Consider the following 14,639-nt stretch of genomic DNA (forward strand, 5'->3'; position numbering starts at 1 on the left):
AAATAGGAAATTATCTTTTGGGGAGGAAGGATGCATTGACATATGTAGGGTGAGAACATGATAATATTCATAAAACTGTCAAATTATGCACCAAAGTATGTAAGATATAATGTGACAATATACAATATTACCATATATTTGCTGCACAATTCCTATTAAGTTTTCAATTTATTTAAAATTTTTTGTAATAAAAAATTGCAAAAATTACAAACTAGATAAACTTTTGTTAATTTCTAACCAATTTCAAACTGCACAAAAGGAATGTAAATTATTTTCACAATTTTGATGTTTTCTAAGCTTATACATCTGAGTTTTATTTCAGGAGTGCTTGCTTGATTCACCTTAACAGATCGTAAAGAAGGCCATCTCATGGTTTTTACTTATCATTGACTTTATCAAGGATGAATTCAAACCCAAAATGAAAAAAGGAGGCACATGAAACTTTTCTGAATTCATTAAACCCAAATCTTCAACTCATCAAAATCCACTAAAAATAACAAAAGTCATGATATTATTAAAAATAGAAGTTAATGTTTATTGAACATAATAGTATATTTCAGATAGTTTTCCATGTTTTCTTCATGTACTAACTAATGTAATTCTAACAGCACTATATTGGTTAAGTATTATCGCCATTTACACATGATGCCCCAAGGGGATAAATATCTTCCCCAATGTCATGCCAGCTGTAAGGAGTGAAACACTGATCATGACGATCAAGTTATGTAGAATGGCTAAAGCTTTTCCCACATCCGATAGAAGTTTTCTGCATGATGGTTTTTCCTAAGTTTAACAATAAATGACTTTTGCTGGCAGATGTTTATAAGAAAAACAGTTCCCTACATGAATATATGGATAATCCAAAAATAGAGGAATACCAGAAAAAGGTTTCCTTATGTTATTATAAAAATAGATTATAAATTCTATGAATCTGAGAAAAACTTGGATCATACCTAAAAACCTGGACACTTTATTTACATTTTGAAAGTTCACACCAGTACAAATTCATGCCTAATAAGAACTGAACCCTATTTAAAATCCTTCCCACATTGTCTTCAAATTCATTCTCAGTGGTATAAATCTATTGACACACTGAACTTTATTATGTATATATGCCACAAAGTCTCCATCTAGTATGAATTTTCTGATGTATTTCAAGGATGGAACTAGCCTAAGGGACCTTGTGCATTTCTTACATTCAAAGGGTTCTCACAAGTATGAACTCTAGGATGTATACTAAGGTCTTGGCTACTAAAAGCTTTCCCACACTCTTGACACACACAAGGATTTTTACCAGCATGAATTTTCTCACGTCCAAATAACAAGACACAAAGAAATGCCCTCCCACATTCCTAGGGCTTATCACGGCTATGAATCTTCTCATGAATAACAAGATGTGAGGCACGACTAAAAGTCTCCCCACACTTGTTACATTCACAGGACTATTGACCAGTGTGAATTTGGTCATGATATATGAGGCTTCTGGCATGACGAAAGGCCTTCCCACATTCCTTACATTCATACGGTTTCTCATCACTGTGAGTATTCTGATGAACTCTAAGTATTGAAACGAGCCTGAAGGACTTCCCACATTTGTTGCATTCAAAGGGTTTCTTACCACTATGAATACTCTGATGTTGAGTAAGTTGTCCAGACACACTAAAGGCCTTCCCACATTCCTTACATTCATAAGGTTTCTCACCAGTGTGAACCCGAAGATGTATAGTAAGTTTATGGCTATAAATAAAAGCTTTCCCACACTCTTGACATACATAGGGTTTCTCTCCAGTATGAATTTTCTCATGTCTAACAAGATATGAGGCACAAGGAAAACACTTCCCACATTCTTTGCATTTGAAGGATTTGTAACCAACATGAATTCTTCTATGACGTGCAAGGTGTGCCCGCTGACCAAAGGCCTTCCCACAATCCTTACAGTCATAGGGTCTCTCACCTGTATGAATATACTGATGTATTTTAAGGGATGAATTGAGCGTAAAGGATTTCCCGCATTTGTTACATTCAAAGCGTTTCTTACCATTATGAATACTCTGATGTCGAGTAAGTCGTCCAGCCACACTAAAGACCTTCCCACATTCCTTACATGCATACGGTTTTTCAACACTATCAAATGTATGATGTGTGGTAAGTTGATGGTTACTACTAAAAGTCTCCCCATACTCGTTACATTCTTGAGGTTTCTCCCCAGTGTAAATTCTCTGATGTATGGTAAGTTGATACCTACACTTAAACGTCTTTCCACATTCCTTACATTTGTAGGGTTTTTCTCCAGTATGAATTCTTTTATGACATATGAGATGTGAAAACTGACGAAAGGCCTTCCCACATTCCTTACATTCATACGGCTTCTCACCTGTATGAATCCTCTGATGGACTTCAAGACCTGATTTGAGCCTAAAGGACTTCTCACATTTGTTACATTCAAAGGGTTTCTCACCAGTGTGAATACTCTGATGTCGACTAAGTCGTCCATATACACTAAATGCCTTTCCACATTCCTTACATTCATATGGCTTCTCACCATAATGAAATCTATGATGTATAGTAAGTTGATGGCTACTCCTAAAAGCTTGCCCACACTCTTTGCATTCATAGGGTTTCTCAACATGAACTTTTCTATGTTGAGCAAGGTTTGCAGGATGACTAAAGGCCCTCTCACATTCTTCACATTCATAAGGTTTTTCACCAGTATGGATTTTCTCATGTTCTTTAAGGTCGTTAAGGTGGCTAAACGCCTTCTTGAACTCTTCATGGTGATTGGGTTTCTCACCAGTATGAATATTTTGATGTACTGTGAGTTCTGTGAGACGACTAAAGACCTTTGGACATTCTTTACATTCATATGATTTCTCTTCCTTATGAATTCTATGCTGTAGAGTAACAGATGAGTGTTTCCTATAAATGCGCATTTTCCCAACGCGGTTTATTTCACACCTTGAATTCAAATCTAAAAGACATAAAAGAAAAAAAATGTTTTCCTGGACCAGAAAACGTAAAGGTCTATTTTAGAATTAAAAGAAATTCTTACCCACTTGAGAACGTTGGGAGAATTCTAAAATAGTTATAAAATATGATTTTTAAAAAAAGGAGAGCTCAGAAAATGATGAGGTTATGCAATAAAGTGCTGGTTTAACAACCAGCTCTAAACACACATGCAAACACAAACACATACATAGCCCTGTTTTGTAGTGTCTGCTTTTTCTCTACTTATGTGCAAGTTTTTGTGTAGATGTATGTTTCCAATTCTCTTCAGTATATATACCTAGCCATGAACAAAAGAAATTACAGAAAAAGCCTGGCCCCTAGCAGCTTCAATCTCAGTGTGAGAACAAAGACAAAAATCAATAAGTAAACCACATGGCATCATAAGGCCTTTCGTTGTATTTGAAGTATTTGGTTTATTGATTTAATCTCTTTATAAGAATGAAAGGGGAGAGTAAAGGGGAAGTGAGATTTTTTCTTTTTCATGTTTTCCAGTTTTCTTGAGTCAAATTTGGAAGTTTGTGTATTTTTTGGATGTTGAACATTCATCTAAGTTTTTTAATTTGGTGGCATTCAATTATTATTATTATTATTTTTTTTTTTTTTTTTGAGACAGAGTCTCACTCTGTTGCCCGGGCTAGAGTGAGTGCCGTGGCGTCAGCCTAGCTCACAGCAACCTCAAACTCCTGGGCTCAAGCGATCCTCCTGCCTCAGCCTCCTGAGTAGCTGGGACTACAGGCATGCGCCACCATGCCCGGCTAATTTTTTCTATATATTTTTAGCTGTCCATATAATTTCTTTCTATTTTTAGTAGAGACGGGGTCTCACTCTTGCTCAGGCTGGTCTCGAAATCCTGAGCTCAAACAATCCGCCCGCCTCGGCCTCCCAGAGTGCTAGGATTACAGGCGTGAGCCACCGTGCCCGGCCAACCCCTGTACTTTGGGAAGCCGCGACAGGACTGCTTGAGCCCAAGAGTTCCAGACCAGCCTGAGCAACAGCAAGACCCCATCTCTACAAAAAATACAACCAAGCATGGTAGTGCATGTCTGTAGTCTGAGCTACTCAGGAGACTGAGGCAGGAGGATTGCTTGAGCCCGGAAGCTTGAGGTTGCAGTGAGCTATAATGAAGCCACTGCCCTCTGGCCCAGGTAACAGAGTGAGCCCATGCCTGAAAAAACTAATTTCAGATATTAATGATGAAAAAAGAGACCCAAGGTCAAATCCCATACAAGAAGTATAATCTTGTATAAATTAGACAATAGCGAAAAATGAATAATACAATTTAAATACACATTTAAATAAACACCTCAAACCAGAGAAACCTATAACATACTATTTAAAAATATGCTACAAGACAATACTTTGAGATATGATAGAACATAAATTAGAATTAGAAAATCTCAAAAATGAAGTTTTAGCCCTCAAGACTAAAATAGAAAAGAAATAATTTCAGAATAACAAACTACAAAGGAAGAGAATAAACCTAACTCATTTCAATTAAGTCAAGAAGATATTGAAAACAAAAGGAAAGAACTATATCAAAAGGATAACTCATTAACTTCTATTTGTTTAATCTGGATTTCTGTTTATGTCTCAACATTAATTAAAAGGTTTATCTTTTGAAACAAAATAATGACAAAAAGTTCTATATCATCACATGATACTAATTACATTTTAGAAACAATCCTAATTCTTCATAATTAAAATATAAAATCTTACAGGACCTGATCCTTCCTAACATACTGATTTCATATCCTGTTAGTCCCTCCTCACTAAGTATGCTCTCATCTGCCAGTTGCTCCTAAGATATACAAACCTTATGCCCCCTTTAGGGTTTTTGCATGTGGTGTTCACTTTTCCTGAAATGCTCTTCCTCATATACTGAAATAAATCGAGTCCATACTCCACAGAACAGGGTTTCTGAACACTTTACGTAATATAAAAGTGCACTGTTCTTGTTCACTGTCCTTCATAGTATATTTCATTGCCTGATATTATTTATTCGTTTTCACATGTTCTTTATATCTTCCTTAGTAGACTCTAATCTCCATCATTACAGGAACATTTTCTGTCCTGTTCAGCATTACCAGACTGCTTGTGCCAAGCACGGTGCCAGGCTCAGAGTATTCAAGTATTTGCCATATATAAGAAGTAATGGGCCGGGCGCGGTGGCTCACGCCTGTAATCCTAGCACTCTGGGAGGCCGAGGCGGGTGGATCGCTCGAGGTCAGGAGTTCGAGACCAGCCTGAGCAAGAGCGAGACCCCGTCTCTACTAAAAATAGAAAGAAATTATATGGACAACTAAAATATATATATACAAAAAATTAGCCGGGCATGGTGGCGCATGCCTGTAGTCCCAGCTACTCGGGAGGCTGAGGCAGTAGGATCGCTTAAGCCCAGGAGTTTGAGGTTGCTGTGAGCTAGACTGACGCCACGGCACTCACTCTAGCCCGGGCAACAGAGCGAGACTCTGTCTCAAAAAAAAAAAAAAAAAGAAGTAATGTATTTTTTAGAAAAGAGAGCTATATATATCAATCTGTGTGTAAAAGAGGATCTGAAAAGCATTTGGATCCAGTATCTAGAAAAAGGGGCTGCACCTCAGAAGAAGGCCTGTCACTAAATTGGGAAAGAAATATGAGAAAAATAACATGGTGAACAGCTATTGAAATAAATATGAACTTTAATGACTATCTCACGTTGAGATATTCATTTCTTCTTCATAGCACAAGTCTCTTGTCCACTGAGAAGGGATATGTTTACCAAATGAGTGGACCAGTTCCACTTGGTCCAAATGCCTTACTTACACAAATTACTTTACACAAATGCCTTTCCCTGCCTCCCTTGCTCTTACCTGTACACTCTCTTCTTGTTTCTTCCCTCACAACCATCCAGGGCTCTTTTCCTTGTTCCAATAAGGTAATTATATCTGGCTTAGACAAGGAATGTCCTGCTTACAAAGAAAAGAAGTGCCACAAAATATGGAAATAAACATTGAAATTTGAAAATTACAGTTATACTTGCAATAAACAGTCAAAGTGACAATGAATAAGATTTTAAAGAGTAAGAGAAAGAAAAAGAGATCAATTAGGGAGAATCAATGTTTTTTGTTTTGCTCTTCTTTTTAAAAAAATTTAAATTCATATGTCCTCTAGTTCTAGACAGCAAGCATGATGTGGTGAAAAATACATTACAGAGTTTGGGATCAATTCCTGACTTTGCCACCTTCCAGATGTATGTGACGTTGGGCAAGTCACTTAAACTTACTATTCTTCAGTATTCTCACTTGTGAAACTGGAAAATAATAGGGCCATTGGGAGGATTAAATTAGTTGATATATAAGTAAAGTGTTTAGAAAAATGTACGGTACATAGTAAACACAGTATTAGCTATTAACATTATTATACACTGTAATTATTTTACTAAGAGTATACGAGAAGAAATATATATAGCATATTCATCCCACTTTATATGTCATTTTCATGGATTACAAGTTTCAACCATAACTCAAATGAACTCTGGCCAGGCGTGGTAGCTCACGACTATAATCTCAACACTTTGGGAGGCTGAGGCAGGAGCATCAATCTCTTGAGGTCAGGAGTTCAAGATCAGCCTGAGCATCACAGTAAGACCCTTGTCTCTACAAAAAAAATTTAAAAGTCAGCCAGGCATGGTGGCGCACACCTGTAGTCCCCGCTATTCCAGAGGCTGAGGCAGAAGGATCACATGAGCCCAGGAATTTGAGGTTACAATGAACTATGATCACACCACTGTACTCCAGCCTGGGTGACAGAACAAGACTCTGTCTAGGAAAAAAAAAAAAAAAAAATATATATATATATATATATATATATTTTGAGATCTATCTATATATGTCAAAGGAACTCTATCTTAGGAATGGACTGCTTTGTCCTCAATTTTAAGTGAATCCCATTTATACAATCCACCACTATATGAAGAGGCTCTCCTTTGATAATGACAACAGTTCAGGACCCTCTCTAGAGCTAATATCCCTACGACCAGATCAGATAATAAAATGGAGCACTACAGCTATTCTGAGCACAAATAAATAAGAAACCTCAATCCCCTGACAATGGTTCTACAACAAACACCAGAAAATTCTACGCTAAAGCACTGGTCATCAAGGAAAAAAGACAAATAAAAGAAGTATCAGAGGGACATGTGAATGTCACTGAAAGATAGAGAAGATGAAAGTGTTTAATAGAGTTGCCATTTCCAACCAAAGTTCTAACCATTTCCATAGCAACAGAAGAAAGAAATTTAACTAGTTATTTGAAAGGCAGTTATTTGAAAAAGCATGTTATCTGAAAAAGCATGTACCCTACAGAGCAGATTATAAATTATTCCAAATTATTTGAGGTTGATAAACATACCCAGTGACACCAAGTTACCATAGTTTTCCATCATCACCTCCCGGTACAGGGTTCTCTGGACCAGGTCGAGATATTCCCACTCCTGACGAGAGAAGTCTATGGCTACGTCCCTGAATGTTATGGATACCTGAAACAGCAAACCAATGTATTACTGGGAAAATTAAAGAAAAGATTTAGAAAATGGAGTAGAGGAGATAAAGGACTGCATTTCAGCAAAAGAACAACATGACAAGCATTCAGACTAGAAATCTATGCTATTGGGAGATGGATGAAGCAGAATGTATACATATGTTTGAAGAGGCTTGTGACACAGATGAAACTTTCTGCATGCTCTGAGATACCTCTTAAATATCTAATCCTTTTGAGATTCACAAAATAATAATGTTTTCCTATTAAATTAAATCATTACTATATGCATAATGTCCAAAAGGTATTTACCTCAAAAATTCCCAAGCAATGTTAGTTAATTGAGGAATATTTTCACTTGGAAAGGAATTTAAAAATTTAATCATGAGAAATTTTATTCAACATACAGGATAGATTCTCAATTTTAGAAAATGAAGTTTCTATAAAATTAATCATTTCTTCAAGCAGCTAGTACTTCATTATGTCAAATCTTATGAGCATTTTTATTTCTTTTAATAAAACAAAATGATTTTTTTTGTAGGACATCATTATTTTATGGTATTTGCTTCTCAAGGCTTTCCATCAAAATTCACAACCTCTAGATTTATTAATATAAGTCCCACTCAAATACTAATTCACACACATATGCAATTTTTCCCTACACGAAGATTAACCAACCTCCTTCAATGCCAAATTCCACCATATCATGTTTCTCGTGGATGGTCAAATGGAACCATTGTCTCGGTCTCATCAAATGACAAAACTGACCTGGAATGCGTATCTCTTCACTTCTAAGAACTTGACTCCTTTACTCTCTATGACTGCCTATGTTATTGAAAAATTTGGTCAATAATAACATGAGCAGTAGTTAATTTACAGTGGGCCACACAGGGAAGATGCTAGGTGATGGGTCATACACTTTATAGGAAAACAAGAGCTGAGGAATGCGTTAACTGAGGACCCTCTCATGGTAGGTAACTTCAGGAAAACTAATGAAAAGACATACATGACCTAAAAATCACACACAAATATCAACAAGAAAAGAAACATCAACTTACACAAGCCATGTCTTATACCAGCCAAAGCTGTTCAGTCCTCAGGGTTTCTCTACCAGAAAAGCACAGAATCTGGAGACCCTAAACCTGAAAAAAAGAGAAAGATCTTGAGACCAGCTGTGCTTTAGTGTATCCCACGGGGCTCAAGATAATATTACTGTTTTGTTCTGCCATTCCAGGTTCCAAACCACCTCCCCATCACACACAATTTGGAAAGATTAGGATTCTGGATAAACACATTTCCTCCCCAAATTCCCACAGGTCTCAAATACCCAGTCACAAAGCACAAGCATATCAGCACTGAAGCCAAATCCAGATACTTCAGCAGGAAATTTTCTGGCCAGTATACCATTTTGGTGAGGCAGATGTGGATATAAGATTGGGCAGCTCTGTCCTCCTCTGAGCAAATCTACCTCCTTCTGTTCCCACCTTCAAAACTGAAAGGAGGACATCATCCACATCAGAATGATCCAGAATCACCTCATAATATTGAGTGCTTATGTTCCCCCTTCTAAGGCTACACATGTTGCAATTTCATGCATGTCCCCAAAAGGAAGTATGGTAGATGGAATCTGTAATCAGTGCTCAATGTAGGTTCTTGGGGTCAAAACTAAGGAAGGACGTGTTTCTTCAACATGTAAATGGTGGAGGACGGGCTTCAAGGAGGAAATCCTATTTCTGGAATTGCCAAAGTTTCTCTACCTGACCAACCTTTAGTCGGACTCCTGAACTTCCTCCTAGGCTCACATGTACACTTCTTTGTAAATCCAGTTTTAGCAAAGAAGCCTACTAAGTCAGTGGGTTTAGCAAGAATCCTCCATCCCGGTATCTACTTAGGTTCCTCCTCCTCCACCATCCCCCAGGTGATGACTGATCACCTTTCACTCTTTTCACCAAGAATCCTGTTAGGTCAATTTAGCCAGAATTCCCCTTACACCTGATGTTTCCTCTTATTAACAGTAAGTTTCCATCCAGGGATCCTCATCCTGTTCCTTGACTATAAATTCGCACTTGCCCATGCTGTATTAAACTGAGCCCAATCTCTCTTGCCCACTGCAAAATCCCACTGCAGTGGTTTCTTTACTTATCACAATACTCCTGAATAAAGTCTTCCTTAGCATGCTTTAACAAGTATCACTGAATAATTTTTAACAGAATCTATCATGTTTGTGTAAGGGCAATTATTGCTCTAAATTTCCCATCCTGTTTCTTCTCATTGGAAACCTGCATCTAAGGCGCAAGCAATATCTGATTTCCAAACTGAGACTGCGAGCGTACTTCTCTATAGCAGTCATATCTGGCTGATAGGGGCGCAAGGAAGCAGCAGCGAACCTGGAGCCACCGGTCACAGTGACGCTCACTACAAAGCCAAGGCAAAGCACGATCATCTATCTACACGACCCACACTCAAGGTCTCCGTAACGTAGGGACGACTGCGCACCTCACAGTCTCAGCTGCACCCAATGACACGGACGCACGCTCCGGCCCCGTCTCATACAGCATGGTCTCTCACCCTCCCCGCCTGACTACCAGAGCTGAGACCACCCCCTCTGAAGCTCAAGCACTCAGGCGCCTGAGGCGGCGGGCAGACAGGTGCGCTTTGAGAGCCTCCCGCAACTTCTCTCTCACCGCCACGCAGAGTCCCGAACGCGCTGCAGTCTAGGTCTGCAGTCTTCCCCGCAGCGACCCACGACTTCCTCAGGTGGGAGGGAGGCAAACGTAGCGCGCAACTAGAGATACCGGAAACGGAGCCAGAGGTCTAAGTTTTCTCCGTCGCCTGGGGAGAATGTAATCCAATCCAGAATAGTCAGGACTGCAGACCCAGGTAAGAAATGAACTCCAGGGTCGCGAAAACGTAGAAGTAACGGGGCGGGTGACCACGAGGACAGCCTGCCCCGCCCACCGCCCGAGACCGGAGACTTCTGGGAGTTGTGGCAAATCCTAGGAGTGCGCAAGCGCAGACCGCCTGACTGCTGGCACCTCTAACCTGAGGCCGAGGGTGTTAGCACTGCGTTCTCAGGTACTGGAGGAAAGGAGTCCCAGTGGCGCCGGAGCCAGGTAACCTGAGAATGGAACTCCGGAGCTTTTTTATTTCAAGGCCTCAGTCCTGAGTGTGAGGGCACCCTGTAAACTCATTGCCGTGACTCTGAGAATTACTGGATGTGAGCTCCTCAAAGTGGGATTCCGGGACTGTTATGGACCCCGGAACAACCACATATCATATGGAAAAGAATAAATTGAGACCCTGGCTCTCACCGTATACAAAATCAACTCAAAATGTGAGATAGCGGACCGGCAGGCACTGCTTAACAAACAGCCAAAAGCCCCTAACCACCCTTATCAAAAAAAGGATGTGGTAACAGAACAAGTTCCGACGGGCTGTAACTAAGATGGGGAGGGAATTGGCCACTTCTTGGCCTTGCAGCTCATTATACCTTAGTTATAATACATTAGCATGCTAAAAGAAACTCCCACTGACACCAAGACAGTTCCAGGAGCGACCACATAAAGTCAAGAAAGGGGAGGGTTCTCAGTTTTAAGAAATCACCGACCCTTTCAAAGAAATAACATGAATATTCCTCTCCTGTTTAGCCTATTTAAGCCAGTGCTTAAATAAAGAAATCAAAAGTACCAAAGGACCTGTTCTCAGCAGGGAGAACTAGCCTCTCTACTCTGTGGAGTAGATCTCTTGCACTCTCTCAATAAAACTTCCTTTGGCTTTACACTATGGACTTGCTCTTGAATTCTTTCTCATGTGAAGCAAAGGACACACTTGGACTATGGATCCCAGCTTTGGGAACCACTTCCCTGCAACAAATGGATCAAACACCTAAGTGTAAGACTTACAACAATAGAACATTTAAAAGGAAATATAGGCATAAATCTTCCAGACTCTATAGTAAGCAATTGTTTCTTAAATGACAAAAATCACAAGCAACAACATCCAAAAAAAAAAAAAAAAATTGCACATAATCAAATGTTAGAACTTTGTGCTTCAAAAGCCACCACCAAGAGAGTAAGAGGGCAACCCAAAGAATGACAGAAAATCTTTTAAATCACATAACAGATAAGGGATTTGTGTCTAAAATTTATAAAGAAGTCCTGGCACTCAATGATAAAAAGACAAATAACCCAATTAAAAATGGGCAAAGTAACTGAATAAATTTTTGTCAAAAAAAGCATATACATGGCTACTAGGTACTTGGAAACATGTTCAACATCTTTAGTCATCAAGGATATGCAAATCAAAACCCCAGTGAGATACCACCTCACACCCTTTGGGGTGACTAGAATCAAATAGACAATAACAAACTTTGCCTAGGATTTGATGAACTAGAAACCTACATATATTGATGATGGTACTGGAAAATGGTGCAGCTCCTTTGCAAAACAGTCTGGCAGCTCCTCAGAAGGATACAGAGTTACCATATGACCAGGCAATTTCAATCCTAGGTATATTCTCAAGAGAAATGAAAAAACATATGTACCCACAAATCTTTTAAACAAATATTTACAGTAACATGATTCATGAAAGCCAAGGACTGGAAACAAACTAATGGCTCCTTATCTCTTAAATGGAAAAATAAAATGTGGTATATCCATAAAATGGAATAGTATTTGGTAATATAAAGAAATGGAAGTCTGATACATGCTACAACATAAATCAACCTTGAAAGCATTATGCAAAGTGAATAAAGCCAGTACAAAAGACCACATATTTATGATTGCTTTTATATGAAATTTCTTTTCCTATGAAATTTCCAATGTGGGCTAATTTACAGAGACCGAAAGTAGATTAGTGGTTATCTAAATTGAGGGGTGGTAGAGGGAATTTGGGATGATGGCCAAAGGATGTGGGCTTACATGTTGGCGTGATGAAATGTTCTAAATTTGACTGTTGATGGTTTCACAACTCTGTGACTACACTAAAAATCATTAAATTGTACAATTTAAGTGAGTGAATTGGATGGTATGTGAATTATATCTTAATAAAGTTGTTACCATTAAAATTTTTTTAATGAAATAAAGACTTTCAACAGGTAAAAACTGAGAACATCTAATGCTAACACATCTCTACAAGAAATGTTAAAGGAAATTCTTAGGGAGAAGGAATAGGACACAGTTGGAAATTTGTATATAAACTATAAACTAATAGAGTTGGAAATGAAATAAATGAAGGTAAAACAAAACTATTCTTTCTTATTTTTAGTTTCTCTAAAGGATAGTATTATTCAAAGGAAAATTGTAGCACTATTATCCTGTCTTTTTAATATGTGGAAAACTGAAATGTATGATAGAACAGCACAAGGAATGGGGGAGAGATGTTAGAAATACACTGTTACATGTTTTACAAACTATTGAAGCAGTATGATATTATTTTATTTTACTGTAGCTCTCAGATCTAAAGTATATTTTTGAAGGTAGATTCAGATTATTTTAAAATACATATTCTAAATTCTAGGGACATAGAAAAAATTAATAAGAGGTATAAATAAGAAGATAATTAGGGAAGAAAATGAATTTTAATATTATACTATATATTAAAAGGCAACACTGAAAGTCACCAAAAAGTAACAATGATATAAGTAGTGTGTTAAGTGCGATGAGGTGCAGTAATCACTGTAGCTCTATGAGCCTCAGTAAAACCATCTTGTGTACAGGCTCACTGCTGTGTGATTCAGGAGCCCATGACCTATGAGCTGAGGGAAAAATATACATGAATAACAGGAAAAAATAAAGTGATTAACTTGTAATTAATTGTTTAAAATCACTAGGTGTACATAGTTAAATTTTACTATACTTGAGAAATGTTCCTTGACTTAACTGATGCTATCTACTGCTGTAAGGTCCCTTACTTATAGATTGTAATCATAACAGGTGGTCTGAGGCAGGTCCCAGACCCCCGGGTGATAGAAAAATTATTACAGCATATATTCCAAGCTGTATACATAGTGTCACACATGTAGTGAAAGTATACAACCCCTGCACACTTAAGGGTCGGGGCCATTCTCTGTGTCTTACTTTCCCAGAGCAGGGGTGGTCGCTGGCCAGCTAATACTCACTAATTCGATCTCATTCAGACTACGTGGTCTTTCCTTGCTCTCTAGACCATAACATTTGGAGGCCCTGGCGAGATTGCCCTTACATAGGGTGCCTGGGATCTGGTACGGGGTGGAGTGCCTAGCCTAAGGGAGAGCTCCTGAGAGATGTTCCTCGGCCCCAGGCAATGGCCAGACCAGGCTCCGGCCACCGACACCTCAAAATTAACCAATTTCCTTGAATGAGTGTTCTAGATTTACACCGGTGAGTGTCTGGTTTGTCTGTCTGTTAGTGGGCCCATTCTGGTGTTCCTTGGGAAAGCTGGACACAGCTAAAATCCCAGGAACAAGCCCCAAGGAGTGAGACGTCACTCGGGGTTCTGGTCACTGTTTTCTGCTTTGGAACGCTGCTTTGGCCGCAAGGCTGAGTCAGCAACTGGCGCCGCACCGGATAGCCTGATTTTTCCAAAAACTTCAGGATTCTGTTACATGTTGGTTTGTTACTCGTGGTTAATTTGTTTTATGTAAGTTAGTTGTCTGAATGTTGGTACGTGCTGTGCTGTCTTCTTGTCAATCTGTTCTATTGTGTTTTGGTTTATGTCCCCCTGTGTAAATAAGTGTGTCTGGGTGAGTGAATGGTAGCTCCACGGCTGAACGGCTACGCGGCTTAATTGGGTCCGAACCTGCGGTTCTGTGACAACGTCGTAGGGCATAACGGTGACTTACTCTCTGGAAAGAGAGGTGACCTGTCCCGGGGTTTATACGGGAACACCTTCAGCCAAGACATGCCTAAATCTCCGCGAGGGGAGCAGCCAGGCGGACACCTGAAAGTACACCCCACCCTATGTGAAAAATCTGTGTCTCTGTGTCTTGTCATTGTAAGAACTTTATGGCACGAAGGAGTGTACAGCAAATCGTGCCCAAAATCTCTGTGCCGGGTAAGTTTAAATCGGAATCTGATAAAAAGTGTTGCCCTTATTGTAACCAGAAGCAACTGTGAAAAACAAAGACATTTTTGCCGGTT

General features: G+C 39.0%; 1 protein-coding gene across 1 annotated transcript; it reads right to left on the reverse strand.

Moving 5' to 3' along the window:
• Nucleotides 1–1,102: 1,102 nt before the first annotated feature.
• On the reverse strand, nt 1,103–14,328 carry LOC138374935 (zinc finger protein 607-like). The gene is given in 7 exon segments (XM_069458143.1): nt 1,103–1,167; nt 1,170–1,208; nt 1,211–2,968; nt 5,856–5,951; nt 7,396–7,526; nt 10,206–10,306; nt 14,167–14,328. Coding segments are annotated over 7 exon segments (2,352 nt in total).
• Nucleotides 14,329–14,639: the final 311 nt, after the last annotated feature.

The sequence above is a fragment of the Eulemur rufifrons genome, chromosome 24 (genome assembly GCF_041146395.1).
Source record: "Eulemur rufifrons isolate Redbay chromosome 24, OSU_ERuf_1, whole genome shotgun sequence".
Lineage (NCBI taxonomy): Eukaryota > Metazoa > Chordata > Mammalia > Primates > Lemuridae > Eulemur > Eulemur rufifrons.